The sequence below is a fragment of the Ahaetulla prasina genome, chromosome 7 (assembly GCF_028640845.1).
Source record: "Ahaetulla prasina isolate Xishuangbanna chromosome 7, ASM2864084v1, whole genome shotgun sequence".
NCBI classification, from domain to species: domain Eukaryota; kingdom Metazoa; phylum Chordata; class Lepidosauria; order Squamata; family Colubridae; genus Ahaetulla; species Ahaetulla prasina.
Window position 1 is genome coordinate 24,866,286 of NC_080545.1, and position 19,463 is coordinate 24,885,748.

At 35.6% G+C, this 19,463-nt stretch overlaps 1 protein-coding gene across 5 annotated transcripts in view; it reads right to left on the minus strand.

Annotated features, from left to right (window-relative positions):
- Positions 1 to 19,463, minus strand: part of PLXNB2 (plexin B2) — a 271,494-nt gene that overhangs the window by 29,226 nt on the left and 222,805 nt on the right. For all 5 annotated transcript variants that reach the window (XM_058191597.1, XM_058191601.1, XM_058191598.1 and 2 more), the window contains 9 exons: positions 17,866 to 18,001; positions 16,445 to 16,660; positions 14,582 to 14,758; positions 12,777 to 12,913; positions 11,710 to 11,810; positions 4,067 to 4,296; positions 3,169 to 3,350; positions 1,214 to 1,280; positions 776 to 922 (listed from right to left, as the gene is read on the minus strand). In XM_058191597.1, the coding sequence (XP_058047580.1) occupies positions 776 to 922; positions 1,214 to 1,280; positions 3,169 to 3,350; positions 4,067 to 4,296; positions 11,710 to 11,810; positions 12,777 to 12,913; positions 14,582 to 14,758; positions 16,445 to 16,660; positions 17,866 to 18,001 (1,393 nt within the window). The remainder of the gene's footprint in view (positions 1 to 775; positions 923 to 1,213; positions 1,281 to 3,168; positions 3,351 to 4,066; positions 4,297 to 11,709; positions 11,811 to 12,776; positions 12,914 to 14,581; positions 14,759 to 16,444; positions 16,661 to 17,865; positions 18,002 to 19,463) is intronic.

The window sequence follows — 19,463 nt, forward strand, 5'->3', positions numbered from 1 at the left end:
AAAGCAAATAGCAACTTCACCTGTGTTTTTGATTAGCTAATCTGCAACTTGTTTAAAGAAACCAAAACAAAAAAATCCACACATATTTACACATTAATATCTCTGCAAACACATAGTAGTATGGTTCTTCAGTCCCCTCAAATGAAGAGCCTGTTTGATGTAATCATACCCTCTGTTCAGCAAACTAATAAAATTATTAATTGTACTAATATTTAGCTATCCAGAAACTATTTTGGGTCTTCAATGGCCATCCCAACTTCTTATCTCCAAAAAGAATGAATCCTTTTTTCCCCTAATTCACACGTGGCATTTTTAGGCAGGATGGCTTCATGTACCTGAATATTATATATTAGTTGACTTAGTCAATTAAAGTACCAAACATTATAACAAATCATTACATTAGACTTAAACCTTTACCTCATTCTTTCTGAATGTCCAGCAGTTAAGATGCTGGACCAGGAATGGTGAGACAATGATTATAATCCTTCCTTACATGTGGAAGTTGGATGGACCAATCACTCTTTCTTTTCAGTAAACCAGGAAGTTGAAAAAGTTATTTCTAACAACCCACATGGAACCAGAATTTCAGTTATGACCCATAACCTTGAAAGCCTTCACCTTTCAGTGAATTGATTTGACTGACAGTAATAATACTTTTCTATCATTCATGTTTTACAAAATACATACTGTAAGTGGTGAGAAAATAGTAGGTCATATTTCAGAAGCATTTCATTTTTTGAATATTCTAAAACAAATATTAATGAAAGCTACATACCAATTGTGAATACTCTACATCATCTCCCAACAAACCAGTGTCATTCAGTGTGTATTTGGCTTTCATTTGCACAGCATCTACTGGTCCTTTCTCTACTTGATGTTTGATAGCTTTGAACAATTTATAAAGAGGCTCCCCAGCATTATCCTGATATAGTTGATGAAAGAAGGGAAAAAAGGGTAAGTCTACTTTGTGATGGAAAATTAGCACCCCACCACATTGTTGAATATTAAAAAACTTAAGATCATTATTTCTGCAGAATACATTTCCCCATTGAATTTAAACTACCATTTGTAACTGCTTTCAGATCAAGGCATGTTTGGTTATTCTTATTGGCGTATACTCAGAAGAAGGCACAATCAACTAAAGTTTAATATCAGTCTACAGTTTCGTACGATATTCAAAATAAATGTATAGTGAATGCATTTTAGATCTTACCTTGAGGTACTGATACAGACAAATGGACATCCAATTAGAAAGCATTCTTTCCACAACAGTTTCAGATCTAAAATTAAAAAAAAAACACACCACAAAACCTTGTGTTGAAGTACATGGCTAGGAATAGTACATGAGTATGTCACGAACTAAACATGCATTATATGTTTCTCCCATTTCTCCATATCTATTGTATGCAAACTAATGGCTTTGGAAAATACGCAAATTCTTTGGCTTTGAAAGCTGATCCTATTTTGCTGATGAAGCAACTGTGGATGATCTAGATAGCTTTTGAAGCAGTTGTCAATTCCTTTAGTTAAACCAGATCAGGAAATCAGCTCCACAAGAAGACTAAAACTATTTCTATTGGGATTGACTACTGTAACACAAACATGTAAATCTGATTGTGCTGTACCTCCTCCTCTTCCTTATTAGTTTAGTGAATTATGGGGATCGCTGTTAGTCACTTCCAAATATTATCTGGCTGTTCTGGACTTTAAAAATGCTTCTTCCCCCTTTGCCCAGACAATAGCTCCTTAATATCTCCATCAAAATTATGTTCTTTACTCTTTATATCAGTTGTGTGAATTTGGAAAAAAGACATGGCTACTTTTAATGATTAGGAAAGAGATGCTTCATATGTACTCTTGCATTCTTCAAAATCCCTCTTTGAAAATATTTCTGTAGCTCTCAGAAACAAGTCATTGCTCTGTGTTGCTGTTGCAGTGAAGCAGGGTTAGTATATGTCCAGAGCAAGAAAGATTAGGCTGAAATTCTCACTTCTTCCTTGGTGACTTTAGGCCCTCTCTTGTTTAACCTTTCTCTCAAGGTCACTGTTAGGATAACATGGGAGAAGAACCATATATATGTGAGCTTCTCCTGAGGCAGTACAGGGCAAAAATCAATAATAGTAATCCAGTAAATAAAACATTATCTCAGTGAAGAATGTGCTGACTTTCCTGCTGTCATACAATATAGGAACTACCCGCCTTGTGAGCTGTGGGAAATGCTAAAACTGTCAGTAAGATAAACATGCTGTCGTGAGTCTTCCTCTCAAATAATTATACCAGAAAACAGATTCTAGAAAAAATTTTTTCCTCGGGTACAGCAGTGAATTAAGTGCAGACTAAGATGGTTGCTTCTCATTATTGGCATGAACAAATATTCTAATTAAGTAAAGCTGCATCCTGTACTATGGAGACCAAAAGCACAAGAAGTTACAAAACATGAGAGACAGAGAGAAGGAGGGAGGGAGAGGGAGAAAGAGAGAAATGGGGGTGGGAGAAAGAGAGAGACTTTAATACTCTCGAGCAGTGAATTCACAAGACACTAGAAAGAAAAATGCTGAACTTAGTAGAAAACAGAACACAACTTCTTAACCAAACAGGTGAGAAACATGGTAGACCTCACATAGTAAGTAAATAATATAAAAGTAAATAAACTATATATACCTGTTCAATATGGCATAAATTTTAAAAAAAACAAGATCCCATAATATGGCCAAATCAGAAGCTTTATTTTCATAACTAAATGTTGCTATTCTTTAAATGCTAATCATTGACGAATGGTCAAATTTTTGCAGTTGTCTCAAGCTGACAATTGGTTTGCTTATTTGGAAAGTCAGAAATCTGTTTTAACAGTGCTTGCCTGTGGCTCCCAAACTATCTAGCTGCACTCAGATGAAATGGTGGGTGCATCTCATCATCGCCACCAGAGCAAGACAACTGGTTTTTTTGGCTTCTCCATGAGAGGAATGAAGTGGGCAGGAAAGCAGGCTATTAATCTTATCTCGGACAACAAAAACATATTGAACCCGTCCAGTTGAAGCAAGCCCTTGCATTTCTTGGATTGCACGGTGTACTAATTAAGGTATGTAAAGATTAGAAGAAAACCAAAGAAATGAGAAATTTAAAGGGGCAACTTCCATTGTACTAGATTACTGAAGAAAACTTCCCTACCTTCGGAGCATCAGTTTAGGATTTTTGGCCACAACATACTGCTCCATAAGTTCCAAAAACAAGGTCCTCATGATGTCAGTATAGTATTCTAGCTTCCCATGCAAAGCCACGGTCAAAAGAGATGCAAAATATACTTTTGCACGGGCAGAAAATTCCTTTTGCTTTTCCAACGTGTGAATGAACTAAACAGAAACAACAACAAAAACAGATATATGAATGAAACAGTTGAGGCTTCTTCTTTTTATTGCTCATTCTGGAAACATAGTATATAATGAAATAAAAATTGGGGTACAGTACATTCCAGAAGAATTGAATATAGTTTTTGTGGTTCTGACCAGATAAACTGAGGACTTATTTTAATACACCTCTTTTGCATTCAATTTATCATTTGCAACAATTCTGTGCACATGTTCAGGACTCTGTTTTATGCTTTAATTTTGGTTAATTTGATCCCTAGCATATATTAAACAGGGTGCCAACAAGGCAAGTCAGCAATTTCAAAATAACAGGGACAACTGAAGTCTTGTCTGATACGTTTTAAAAAGGATGGTGAGGCTTCATTTGACAGTTGCTTCCACCAGGTTGCTGCTGTTGACCTTTCAGTGATACCCCTGAATATGTACAAAAAGGGTGGGATCTAATTGCATTTCATGGTTGGCATAACTATATAATGAATGTAATGGGTACCGGCTAATAGTATTTCTGGTGAATACCATTCTTCCACAGATGACAGGTACAGGAACAAAATTATGTAAGATGCTATTATACATCACATACACAGCTTTACAAGATGTTCAGGACACCAAATATGCAGATTAATTTATTATTCTAATAAACAGATGTATCAAATGAAAATGCTTTTTAGCAACATAAAAGTTGACCTTTATTTTCTACTCACGTTAATAAGGAATGATTTACTGTTGAGCAGATTGGAGAACTGATTCAACGCCTGTTCTACAGTTGGCCGTCTGGCTTCAGGAATGTCCAATTTTCCAGTGATCATTACATCTTTTTCTCCATCTTTAGAGGGCAGAAAGAAGACTCTGTCTGTATAGGTTTTGTAGTCGAGCACCGGAATTCTTGCTTCATTGATGTCATTTGTCTGATCCTCCATTTCTATCATTAAATCTATGCAGCAGGAAACAATTTTAAGGCTTTAGTAAAAAATAATATATTTTTTTTATTGAAAAAGTTTTAAAACAACAATTAAATTTTTCCCCCTCCCCCACCTTCCCCCCTCCCTCCAAAACCCCCTTCCCCCCCCGACTTCCCGGAGCAAACACAAGGTATAGTTCATTAAACAAACAGTCATACATTAAATTTTTAAAATCTAACACAATTATAATCCTTCTCTCCCACATAACCTGACTTCTTCCATTAAAATCAAAAACAACATCCTTCATTCAAAGGCAATCCGAAATTTCTTAATCTGATATCTATTTTGAATATAATCAATCCAGTTCTTCCATTCATTTAAATATTTTTCTTGAGTACTGTCTTTCAAAAAGGCTGAAATTTGAACTTAATAACAGCAGCAAGACTGTTGATTGGACAATATTGGAAGAAAAAAGAATTACCCACAATAGAAGAATGGATATTGAAAGTTTCCAATTTGGCTGAGATGGCTAAAAAAATAATATTATTGATTCAATTATTGCTACCCTGAACAAAATATTAACATGCTTTAATTGAAAATTCTCTTAACTTATTACAACAATACTTACACCCAACCAGTAAATAGGAACTTTGGTTTTAAACACATTTGTGAATGTCTGATTTAGATTCCAATTATTTTTGAATAAACATCGTCACCATTCTAATCTTAAAATGAAATCATTGGAAGAGAAAACGCTCTTTCTTTAGCAGCTCTAGTTGTTTTTCTTGGCGACACTTTGGAGGCCTATCCTGGGGGCTGCGTTACAAAAATAATGTGCAGGGCAAGGACAAAAATTGATTTCATTACACTGATATGTAAATTTAATTGAAATTAAATGTGGCTAATTTGATTAATCTCTAGTTCATGTATTTAATAATTTTCACCATCTGTCACATGAAAATTATAATTTGGTGCGAAACTTTAATGGTATCTGAAGGCTGTAAACAAGATTTTTCTGCAGGGGAGAGAGGACAAAGAGATTGAGGTTGTACAGCTCTGCATTCACACACACATAGCCCACTGAGACTGGGATATTTTTGTGCTAATTAGATCAGAATGAATCCAAATCTCCCAGGTCATATTCTCTATCCACAAAGTGGAACTGGTTCTTAATTACAATCTACCAACAAAAGGTCCTTGAACTTTTATTTGTCTATAGGAAGACAGCAGTCCCATCTTGCTGTTGCAGTCCAGCTTAGCTCTATTATGTTACCAAACAGAAAGGCAGAAGGATTTCTTGCTCCCTCTGACTTTCTCTTGCTATGGTTTTGGAGATGGGATTGGAAGAGGAATGAAACATACTAGCACTGTCCTTTTTCAGAATAATCTTCAATTGCTTTCAAAACATTGCTCACAGTGCCCAAATGGTGAAAAGTGAGGGCATCCATCATCAGGGACATTGAGCTGATCCTGCTTCTACAAACCCCACAACAGTGTGACAATGAAAACAAGCATGCTTGTCCTCATTCTTCCTTTGGGACAAGGACAAACTACTCAATATGTTAGATACGTAGCTACTTTTCATTAAAAAGCAAAACAATATAATATGTTGCGTGAATGTGCATGAATGCCAACCTGAAATTGAAATTCCAATAGCAGTATGGGAATTTAATCTTTTCCCCCCTTTTGTTTGGGAAATATATAAACCATCTTTTGTGTGTATTGTTGTTATTTCTCCACTTTGGAAAAAAAAACCTTAATTGGCACCAATTAAATGTTAAAGGAGTATATATTCAATAGATGATTTTTCTAAAACAGTCCTTGGGGGAGAAGGATTAAATTTCCTTCAATTGCATTGTAAGTCTCACAATAGATCTACCATTAAATGAACTAACAAAAAAAAAAGAAAAGAAAAAGCAGTTCCACGTTACACTGTAAACATATTGAACTATTTTTTTTTTTTAAAAAAATGGATAACTTCTTTCAACTTGTGTTAGACTGTAACAGAATGTGAGAAATGGGCGCTGGGGAAAATGATATTGTTTTAAAACAATTTTTATTATTTATTTGATTTTCATCCTGCCTTTAGTACTTTATAAATACCTCAAGGCATTGAACATACCTAATACCCTGTGAGGAGAGTTGGGCTAAGAGAGTGTGGCTGTCCAATGTCACCCAGTTGGCTTTCATGTATAAGGACGGATAAGAACTCACAATCTTCTGGCCCCTAGGACAGCACCTTAACCTTCATTTCAAAAAAATCCTACCCCAAAATACTGGTTTTGAGGGATTCAAGTTACCACAGACTTACACTTATATTTTTTGCAGTTGTTTGTTGAATATGACTTCAGTAACAGAGTTGTTAATACTTGGAACACACTACCTGACCCTGTGGTCTCTTCCCCAAATCCCCAAAGCTTTAACCAAAAACTGTCTACTATTGACCTCACCCCATTCCTAAGAGGTCTGTAAGAGCACCAGCGTGCCTACCGTTCCTGTCCTATTGTTTCCTTTCCTTTCATTGTTTAGAACAGGGATCCCAATCCCCAGTTCCTGGAGCAGCACTGGTCTCTGGCATGCCAGAAACTGGGCTGCACAAACAAGTGAAACCCCATTTGTGGGATGCAGGCAGCACATGAAACCATGCCCCCTCTGGTTTGTGGCAAAACCTCTCTCCATGGAACTCGTCCCTGATGCCCAAAAGATTGGGCCCTGCTGGTTTAGAAAACTAGTGAATCTATGACTTAGCTCATTTTGAGTGAAGACTGTTCAAGACTTGGGATTGATTTTTAAAGACAAAAATGATGTAGGTCTCTTAAGGATCATCCTTTGATGCTTTACTACATATCATTTCCAGCAGAGATGCACTGTTTACTGCCCTATGGCCATATGAATGTAAAGTGAACATAATGAGAAAGGATGTGGAGCTGCTTGGAATAGAAGGAAAAATAGTTATATTATAAAGCCCACAAAATTGTACTAGTGAAAAGTACGAATGCTTGGCGGAATAGTAAAATGAAAGATGCAATAGATGAGAAAAATGCATATAAGAAAGTTTGCTGCAAATAAAAATAAGAGGAAGATACTATATAAAAGAGTTGCAAAAATGTAGACAAACATCAAGGAACAGTTCAGATTGAAAGAGGCAGATAAAGTGTAGAATTTTACACTTTCATTTTGATGAAAATAAGAAAAAAATCTGGAACTGAACACCCTCAAAACCATAAAAATGGTGGTAGACTTTAGGAGAAACCCTTCCATACTTCCATCTCTTACAATACTAGACAACACAGTATCAACAGTAGATACCTTCAAATTTCTAGGTTCTACCATATCGCAAGATCTAAAATAGACAGCTAACATCAAAAACCTCATCAAAAAAGCACAACAAAGAATGTTCTTTCTGCACCAACTCAGAAAGCTCAAACTGGCCAAGGAGCTGCTGATCCAGTTCTACAGAGGAATTACTGACTCTGTCACCTGCACCTCTATAACTGTCTGGTTTGATTCTGCAACCCAACAAGACAGACACAGACTTCAGAGGATAATTAAAACTGCAGAAAAAACAATTGCTACCAACCTGCCTTCCATTGAGGACCTGTATACTGTGCGAGTCAAAAAGCGGGCTGTGAAAATATTTACAGACCCCTCACATCCTGGACATAAACTGTTTCAACTCCTACCCTCAAAATGATGCTACAGAGCATTGCACACCAGAACAACTAGACACAAGAACAGTGTCTTACCAAATGCCATCACTCTGCTAAACAAATAATTCCCTCAACACTGTCAAACTATTTACTAAATCTGCACTATTAATCTTCTCATTGTTCCCATCATCCTTCCACTTATGACTGTAACTTTGTTGCTTGTATCCTTACGATTTATATTGATTGTTTCCTGATTGCTTATTTGTAATGACTATCATTCAATGTTGTACCTTAGAATTCTTGAAGAATGTATCTTTTTTTTTTATATACACTGAGAACATATGCACCAAGACAAATTGCCAATCACACTTGGCCAATAAAAAATTCTATTCTATTCTAGTTTGTAATATATTTTAATATAATATATAAAAAATATGAATTGATTTGGAATGAAACTAATGTGATGAGTGTTGGAATAATTATTTTAAGCATTCATCTGGTAGTTACTGGTATTTTAAAGGGTGGAATAAAAATAATTGCTATAAGTATTAGTTCAGAATGAAAAAAATCATCCTTAATAGGGTATTCCATTTTGCTCTTTAGCAGGTCAGTGAGAAACATATTCATGAATGATAGTAAGTATATTGTACATTTGTAAATTAGAAAAAGTATATGATAAAGTGAAGAAACCTGAATCCTATATATAAGTATGGACTTGAAGATTGTTTGCTGAGAGGTACTGTATGTGATAGAACTAGATGAGAATAATTAGAACATTTAGGGTAATGGCTCACAATTGAGTTGGGAGTAAGAAAAGGTTCTGTGATTTCTTTATTATTCAGTATTTCGCTATATAAACATAGAAGAAACCATGTGGTGACAATGGAGGTATTAGTTGGTGAGCTTTTCAGATTACTGATGAAACAGTAGTGTGTGTGTGTGTGTGTGTGTGTGTGTGTGTGTGTGTGTGTGTAGTAAGATTACAGAAAGGGTTCATATGTCGGTATTACAAATAGTCCTTATTTTACAATCGTAAGCTACAGTTGCTAATCAAGGTGGTTGTGAATTGCACTTGATTTTAAAATGATTTTGCCACAATTATTAAATGAATAATTGCAATTGTTAAGTTCATCATGTGGTCATTAAGTGAGTATGGCTTCCAGCATAGACTTTTGAGAATTATGGCTGGGAAGGTTGCTAATGGCAACCAGATGAATCAAATCTTTCAACTACTATAAATCCCTACCAGTTACCACATGTCCAAAACATACACAGGGGGTAATACAATATAGTGATTATAAAGAAAAAACTTTCCTTTCAGAACTGTGATGTGTGACTTAAATTCTATTTATTGTAAATATTAGTTTGGAGCTATTGTAGGAAAAGTAGTAATTAGAATCCTAGGGTGAATTCTCTTTCCTTCTCTCTTTTCACAAGTAAACATACTTCTTCCCTGAAATAATGCAGATAACTAAAAGCATGTAAGACAAGGAAAGTCTAGTACCATAGGTGCTGTTTCCATAATTCTGTTATATTAATAAATATGTTAATTTTAGTATAAATTATATGTATGTTAGTGGTCAGCAGAGCTAAGACTGATATCTGTGATTTAACAAAGATCAGAGAAAACACATTAGGTCAATCAAATTTCTTTTAAATTTGATGCAGGGGACAATTACTTTGTCCCCTTATTGCTGACAAGATCTTCAAGTTAATTATTCTAATAGCCTGCCACCTCAGAAATTTCTGTTGACTATAGCAATAAAAAAAGAAGAAGAAATTTTTTGTTTTGTTTACATTTATACCCCGCCCTTCTCCGAAGACTCAGGGCGGCTTACAGTGTATAAGGCAATAGTCTCATTCTATTTGTATATTTTTACAAAGTCAACTTATTGCCCCCCCCAACAATCTGGGTCCTCATTTTACCTACCTTATAAAGGATGGAAGGCTGAGTCAACCTTGGGCCGGGCTTGAACCTGCAGTAATTGCAGGCTTTGTGTTCTTAATAACAGGCTGTACCAGCCTGAGCTATCCGGCCCAATTGACTGTTCAGTGAACAATTTAGCATCTACAAGAGATTCTATGATTCCTGGCTGGTAGCAGCCCAAACGTAGTTCTCTGTTGACAAAGAACTAGATAGTAGAACTGAATAATCAGTGGGGAAAAAAAATCAAAGAAGAAAAGTAATTTCAAGTTTCAAGGAAAAAGAAAGCAAGAACTAGACAGAATTACCAAAGATTAAAGGCAATATGTTGGCATGTTCTTTGTGTTGGGCAAAAAGATACCTTTGTACCTTATGCTAAAGAAAAAACTGACTTCAGTATAATACACGCAACATGATTTTGGGCTCTACATGTGTAATAAATCAAATTTGGTACGTACATATAGCTTCTATCTAGGCCAGCCTCCAAATGATTGAGGACTATTCTTGGAAGTCAAAAATAATCTTATGAGGCCTATGACAATTTTATGGCTTTAGGTAGGCTGAAGTCATTGCTAAGGGTGCAGCATAGTGGCAAATTAAATCAACAATATAATTTCCCCAAATTCACAAACATGAGTTTGAACTGCTATCAGCAAAGAACCAGCACATGAATATCATACATAGATGGTATCCATGAGTCAAAGAGGTGAGAATTTCTCGCCTGCTTCAAAATATGCCAGCTTGAATGTATAATGAGCATAATAGATTCAAGACAGATGTGTGCATTTTGAAATTCCAGAACTGTGAAATCATTATGTCTAAAATTCTTACAAACTGAAGTTTTCAGATAAGTCACTTCCAGATTGTGAAGTGTTAAATTGACACAAGCACCATATGCCTAAATGTAACCTAGACTACATTCCTTAAATCTTGTTGAAAACTGGATTGATAGCATATTTCTACTTTGATTGCTATCTTAGATATATAAATATGATTTTTATTCTTTATTAACATAAGATATAGTACTGTATATTGGGTAAAGAGATGCCTCTTTGATAAAGGCTTGTCTTTGTCTTTTTATTTTCAGTGTTCCAGTCTATTAACTGCCCTAATATTTCCTGGTCATTTTCCATGTAAGTACTAACAAGGTCTGTAACTGCAAAGAACTTATTTCTATTATTGGTTCTATTTTATCAGATTTTTTTTTCTGCAGTCTAAAACTCTACTAAACTTCTACAAATTAAATTATATTTGGAACTCTCTCTGTTCAGCTGAGAAGCTTGTTGTGAAGCTGATCAGCCTTCTCTGGCCTCAAAAGGCTAAGCAGGTACAGACCTTGTTAGTACTTACATGAAAGATGACCACGAAATACTATGGCAGTTAATAGACTGAAAAAAAATATCCCAGAAGGCAGCAATGACAAACCTTCATTGTTGCAAAGAAACCTACTTGGATGAGTCCATGAATCACTAGTAACTGAGCTCACTTCAAGATATTTTACTTTTCCTCCTTTAGTCAACAGGAGCATAACATTCATATATTAATCCATTTTCTGTTGAAATACAAACTGATTTACTATGTCCTAAGAGAAACATCTTGAGGATTTTATTATCAATGATTTAGTTCCTGATACGTACTATTTTATTTCTACTTTAAAAGCGCAGTAAATGCTTAAAAACACATTATCTTTTTATGGATAGCTTTTGGATCATTTGCCAGAAGAGTAAGCCACAGTTAAGTTAACATAGTAATCAAAATTGTTTTTGCTTCCTGCACATTCTCTAAAGACAGTTTAAAGCAGACAGTAGTAGGCATTCAATACATCTTGTGAATTCTCAGAAGAATTCTAAGAAATCTTGTATCAGTCACACCTGTAAATTCCTTTTTGCACCGATCTCTGACGCTTTCCTCCAAGCCTTCGAGTTGTGATTTAATTTTTTCGTATTCTCGTTCTGCTTGTTGACTTTTCCGTCTATAAGGAATAGAGAAGAAGCTCAGAAAAGTTACAAACTATAAAAACAAATCACTTTATAAAAATAGAGGTATCTTTAGAAGTACAGGGTTATATTTTATCCTAAACTATAAAATAAAGGACGAAAATAATTAAATGTTTGTTATATTTACTCAAAAGTATATTGTTGTGAGTTTAGGTTATAATCATTTCTAGCTTTTATCAAACTCTTGAATTTAATCTATATTCAGAGTGATATTTTTTTAACCAATATGGAATTCAACAACTAGATTAATTTAACTTTTTAATACACAGACACATGCAAATATGATTTCACATTTTGATCTCCCCCCCCCAAATATATGTGTTTTTTCTACAAATCTACACCAGAGAGAAAATAATATATTTTTTGTGTTATTTGGAAAAGACACCTTAGAAGTAACTCATAGGGTATGTTTATATACAGTGAAATCATAATATGCAAGAATTGTGATGCCTAAAGTATTTTGGAAATAAACACTTTCAAGGAACAAAAATCAATATAGAAGTTTCTAACAAAGATCCCTGAGAACAGGAGTGGATGAACCCAATATCCTAGATACAGAATTCACATATATCTTCCAAGTAATATGTTATACATTTTCTTTTATAGAGTAGTTCCTTGCAGGAGGAAACCAAAGCCTGCCTTTCATTATTTTTAGTATGATGTGAATGAAAACCAGCTGCCTTGAAAAGATATATAACAAGAGGTTATCTTGCTTTCTCCCACACAATTTAGTGTGATATGGTCAGAAAATAGCCAGTTAAGAAAAGCTCCCATATCTATTCTGGATTGTCCCTTAAATCCTTAGAATAAATTCTGTAGCCCCCGTGAGAAGTTTAGGGAAGAAAGAAAGCCTAGCCTGCCTAGATTCCTCTCACATTTTTCTCAGAAAATCAGTTTTGCCTTTATTATTTGTACAACAGCTGATGACAAGAAAAACTTACCTGTAGCAAATGACTGAGATGATGATAATGGCCACCATGGGGATAATTACCAATGTCAAAATCAGACTCAGTGGCACATCGCTGACTTGAGCATACTCCACTCTTCCTAGGACCCATTCTTTGAAGCCAAATTTTACCTAGGGAGATAACTGCAATTTTTAAAAACAGATTTTGATAAGCATTCAATACTTAGTTATATACCAGTTGGGCAATTTAAAAGAATCAAAATAATAAAAGCTCATAGGTGTATGCAATTCACCAGACAGCCATTTCAATCCTACTTTCAGCCTTTTCAGGGCACTGAAAACAGTTTCCAGATGAAAACAAGAATAAACAAGAACATTAAATCAACTAAAACGATGTCAAAGAGAGAATGTAAACAGATCCGTTTAGTTTATCAAAACTACTAGGAGTATATTGTGAATGAAGCAGTATGAAAGTTTTATAAACGAATTTAAAATGATGGACCATTTCAGATAGTGACAAAATTTAAAAATATTCTAAACCAAAAAAGCAAGAAATATGAGAATAACTTTTGAAAGTGGACACCAAATTGAGTAGATTATGGAATAATGGTCATGTCCATATAAACGACATTTGGGTAGGCAGGATCACATAGAGAAAATGATCCCCCAGAAAGTTAACGGATTTATTTTTATTTATTTATTTATTTTTCATATTTTTATACCACCCTATCTCCCTAGGGACTCAGGGCGGTTCACAACCAGATAAAAAAAATACATTGATGACCCAATGTATAAAATAAAAACAAAAACAAAAAGCTAAAACATATTTAGTTTTAAACATGATTTGTTGAACATGCCAAACTGGACTAATTATCTCACATGTTCAGCAGAAACTATACTTTATAAATCACAATGGCAGCATACAGTGCTAACATTGAACAGATCATCCTATGCTTAATGCTAGGAATGAATCCACACAGACTGTTGCACTCTCAAATTAAAATTTTCTTGTGGTCACCATTTGTCAGCTTGGCTTAACATGAATTGTCTAGATGAGATGCCTGCTAAATTCACATTAAAGAGGACTTGACACTTTGCTATGAGGGTGAAGATTCCTGGGATGCCATTCTGTTTCATTGAGGTGACAACTCTGAATGTTAATGAATACAAGTCAAAATTTTAGCCTATAGAAACCTTGCCCAAATCAACATCCTCCAGAATTCTGAGTCATCATGAACTTGCTGATTGGGAATCTAAAAACCTTTAGACCTCGATTGTAGGTGGTATAAACAAAGAAAGGCAACAGTTTCCTTGTATTTTGTTGAAAATAGGTAATAGCAAATGGAATTGGGATTCTTGTTGAATAAATTTTAAGAGAAAAACAAAATTATTTATAATTGCAAGTTGTTGTATTAAATTCTGTATCAGGGGTGTCAGATTCGATTTCATTGAGGGCCGCATCAGGCTTGTTTGATTCCGGGGGACTGGGATGGATACGGCCAGGGTGGGCATGGCCAGTTTGACATCACTCATGTCGGGGGCACCTGTGGTGGCCTGACTGCTCTGCCTGCAAAAACGGACTCCTGACCTCCGTTTTCGGGTGCAACAGCCTCCTGCAACCCTCTGCCAATGAACATGGAGCTAGGGAGGGCCGTGTATGGCCCTCTCAAGCTCCATTTTTGCTGACAGAGGTACAGCGGGCCAGTCTTTGCTGTTTCCATGGTGGCCCTGCAGGCCAGATCTAAGCACCCCATGGGCTGGATCCGGCCCCTGGGCCTTGAGTTTGACACCGCTGTTCTATATCATGTTGTGAAAAAGATATAGAAAAATGTGACCTACGATGAATTCTGGAAGGTTGTTGACCGTATCTCTTTTTTGCCTCCGCTTGGGTAAAGGTTGATCTTCAGGCGGTTCACAATATAAATCCTTCTCAGTTAGAGTTGTTATGTTGCAGGGTTCTTCTCCTACAAATGCACGAGCCTCATCGATTGTCATTGCTTTGTTCAGATTACTACCCTAGATAGAAAAACAAAACAAGCCACTTTAGCTATTTGCTAATTTAAATCTTTTTCAAACTAAGGTTTATGGGTACAAGGAGCAATGGAAAAGAAACATTTCAAGATCAATACATTAACCTATTGTATATGTCTATCATAAAAGACAAGAGCTGAGTTTATAACTATATTAAATCAAAATACTTAATGCAGTTGACATACTAGAGCCGTGATGGCGAACCTATGGGAGGCTTGCCAGAGGTGGCACGCAGAGCCCTCTCTGTGGGCACATGCGCAGTCACCAGCTGCTCTTCTGGTTTCTGGTGCACGCATGCGCACTGGCCAGCTGGTCTTCGTGTGCGCTGGAGTGCTGGAAACCCAAAGACCAGCTGGTGGGTGAGCATATGTGCACCGGCCAGCTGGTCTTTGGGTTTCCAGCACTCCAGCGTACACAAAGACCAGCTGGCCAATGCGCCGGAAACCAGAAGACCAGCTGGCCAATGTGCATGCGTGCGCATGTGTTCTGGTTTGGGCACTCGGTGCCGAAAAAGTTCACCATCATTGTACTATAATATGTGACTAAGCTGCATCTTGTTTTTTTTAAATAATATTTTTTTTATTTTGAATACAAACATAAATACAAATCTAAATAGAAAAGAAGGGAAAAAATACAAATATTACTGTCCCCCCAGAGACCATTTTTTTCTTTATATTTCTTCTATAATAACTAAAAGATATACAATATATTCCATTTTTGCCCTTATCCCCTCCCAAAAAAGCATATATTCTTGAGTAGGTTTATTCCCTTTGCCTTCCACCAACACTGTTTTTATAAAATCCTCCCATATTTCATCATAAGTTTTTAGTTTAATCATCCCTTTTTAAAATTCAATTCTGTTGTTGATTTATCATTTGTTGCCATATTCCAAATTTCATTATACCACTCATTTCTTTGAATATCCAATTTTGTCCCCAATATTTAGCCATCACTAATCTAGCTACCATTACCAAATTTACAATTATTTCCCTTTTTGTTTCATTTATATTCTGTTTTTCCACTAACAACAGTAATGCAATCCTCGGTGACATATCTAAATTTACAGTACATTCAAAAGTGCTCTAATTTTCCTAAACACCATGTCCCATATTTTTTGTGAATTATTACAATCCCACCACATATGTTTATATGTTACAACCTCTTTCTTGCACCTCCAATGAATATTTGTATATTTAACATCTATTTGATTTAATTTACGTGGTCTTAGGTACCACCTCCACTAAGCTGGATCTTGTTTTTAGCTTTGCTTATTCAGCTAATCTTGTAGGACCAAGGGATCAGAGGTGGGATTAAAAAATATATATTACCAGTTCTATGGGCGTGGCTTGCTGGGCGTGGGCATGGCTTGGTGGGCAGGGGAAGGATGCTGTAAAATCTCCATTCCCTCCCCACTCCAGGAGAAGGTTACTGCAAAATCCCCATTTCCTCCCAATCAGCTGGGACGCGGGAGGCAGAGAATAGATGGGGTGGGGCCAGTCAGAGGTGGCATTTACCAGTTCTCTGAACTACTCAAAATTTCTGCTATTGGTTCTCCAGAGCTGGTCAGAACCAGCAGAATACAACCTCTGAAAAGAGTCAGGATAAATTTATTGAAAAAATTGTAGATCATAATAAAAAAATCAAGCACATAGCATAAAAATCAATATTTACCTTTGCATGAATAAGTTTGTTGACCTGCTTTTTGACTCCATCGGTAAAGTTTTCAAAAGTTGGATCAGCAACATATTGAAAGTCCTGACGCTCCACCACATGACCATCCATTTTAATAAGTATAAAAATTTGATAATGTTCTGGATCTTCCAGTACTGGTGGAGATAAGAAGACTAATGCAGTATCATTGATTTTCGAGATGGTTTTTCCTTCAAACTAAAGAAAAACAAAAGGAAAAGAATATTGCCTGTTACTATTTATAAATGATGTATTTTTTTATCTAAAAAGGAAACCAGTACTGTAAACCAACAAATAATCTCATAAATTTTAGTGTATTTCTATTGTAGGTTGTAAAAACCTGCAATACCTTCAGGATGTTTTAGAATAGCTGAAAAATGCATGCCATGATAAGAACAGAATTACAGTTGGTATAGTTTTCACACCTTATACAGAGTGAATATATGAATTTTATAAATGATTTTTGATAAGATATTCCTACTAAATCAATGTTTTGTTTTTCCCATACAATGAAAGAAACACACTTATATGTGGGTTCACCTTGGACTGAATATTTCCTGATAGCTAAATTTCTTTAAGTGGTGATAAAATGAAATTCTTGAGAAGTTCAGTTAGAAAAAAAAAACTACTATCTTCAAAACTACAACATAAATATATTATCATGAATTTTATAAAATGGTTGAAACATTAGGACACACAATTTCAATTATTTTCCTGTTCTAAATATGCTATTTGTAATATTTCAATTACTTGGTTGTTTGTGTTGTTTTCAACAGGAGGTGAAATAACATAATTTATTCTATCCGGGTGTATTGCCAAATATCCAAATTTTAATCACTCAATCATGGGGATGCTGCAATAATTGTAACTATGAAAAATGGCCATAAAACACTTTTTTCAGTGTCGTTTTAACTTTGAACTGTCAGTAAATGAATGTTTGTAGCCGAAGACTAGCTCTATTAAGAGTGGTTGTCACATGCCTAAAATTAATTAAAATTTGTCTTGAATATGGGAAACATGGGGTAAGATTAATCATTTTTCAGGATGGTGGGTGTAGGAATAATCAATTCTAGAGCCTTTTGACTACAATCCTTGAAATACCTGATCATTTGCCACTAAGTCTAAATATTGGAAATATGGCTCCAAATACTCTGGGAGCAGAGGCTACAATGCAGTATTGCAGGCTAACTCTGCCCACAGCCTGGAGTTTGATCTTGATGGGCTCAAGCTTTCCAACCTGCCAAGGCTGGTGAAATGAGGACTCAGATTGTTGGGGGCAATATGCTGACGTAAAGTACTCAGGGAATGCTGTAAAGCACTATTGAGCAGTGTATAAGTCTAAGTGCTATCGCTTTGCTTATTCCAAAGCTAGACAGTATTTTGAAACAAAGGATAAGTAATACCTTTCGATGTCTCTCTATTTGTCTCCTCCTCCTTCTCCTTGATGATATATCTGTAAAAGGCTTGAATTTAAGTTCCACAGAGAACTTCTGAATGATATCAAACCCAGCACCAAGTACAGTAATATTTCGTCCTCCACTAAAATACACAAAATTAGAAATCACATATGTTTTCTGATTTTAGACAGGTATTTGAAAATACCTACCTTGCTTTTATTCTACACTGAAACTTGTTTGTAGATAAAAAGAAGAGTATTATTAAATGTATTCTTAGTTTTTAGGTAAGTTATTTTATCACACATCTTTCTTTTTAAAAAAAATCTGAGTCACCAAAAGAATTAATGATGAAATTTTCCAAATAATGGTATGCCAGTTTTTTGTTCTTTTTCTTGTGACAGAAGCTCAGTAACGTAACTAAAAAATAAATTATGACTGTTCCCTCCCCCGCATATATCATAACCTGGTTTACTATGTTTATTAGTTGCTTGTGTTACTACATATCACCGTTGATAAAACAAGCAGATATTCTGTCAAGAAACTAAAAAAAACCCACACAGCTATAGATGCATGGCATAAAGTCCAACTAATTGGCAAGACTAATTGGTATGACACATTAACTTTGGTCTGTGATTGCATTCATGTCAGGGGTGAAATGCTACCGGTTCGGTCCGGTTCGGCCAAACCGGTAGCAATGATGGCAGGTGGTTCGGAGAACCGGGAGCAACGGCAGCATGAGGCTCTGCCACCCTCCCAGTCACTGTTACTTCCTGGTTTTAAAACCTGTTTTTTACCCTCTGCACATGCACAGAAGGGTTTGCACATGTGTAGAGGGGGCGCGCATGTGTGCAGTTCCAAACTGGTAGAGAAGGTAAGTAGATTTCACCCCTGATTAATGTCCCTGCTTCTCAGTTGCTCTTGGTCTGCATGGGGCTTTTTTTGGTTTTCTCATGCTATCCTGCAACAACACAGAGTTTCACTAATTAGAAAAATAAACTCAAAACTGTGAAGCAGAAAATATAAACAGCCAGGTAAACCTTATGGACAAAGTATATTTCTTAAATAAATTAACTTCAATTATATACAGTTAACATCAAGATTCTTTTCATTTTCACCCATATTTCTGGGTTTGGTCTCCAGATATGACTGATAAAAATTCAAGAACAATGTTTCTCAGCTTTAGCAAAAATGTGTGGAGTTCAACTCCCAGAATTCCCCCATGCTGGCTGAGGAATTCTGGGAGTTCAAATACACACATTTTAGAATTGCCAATGCTGAGGGGGCACTGCGCCAAACAGAACTGGTATCTAGCATAAACAGAACTGAACCATATGGGCCAACATTTAACAGTTTAAACAGCTTCCCATATTAAAGATCACATTGAATGTTTTCCTTTAATTTTGTAAATCAGTAATTTTTCTTTCACACCAGCGCTTGATAATTTTTTCATTAATTCTTAAATGGATGAAAACATTTACCTTCCCTGAAGGTGATGACTTTTATTTTAGAAGAAAGATACAATTATGTTGCATTTATTATGACTGCCAAGACCTAAAATAGTAGTTCCTAATAATTACACTGGGGGAAAAAAATCTCATTAAACC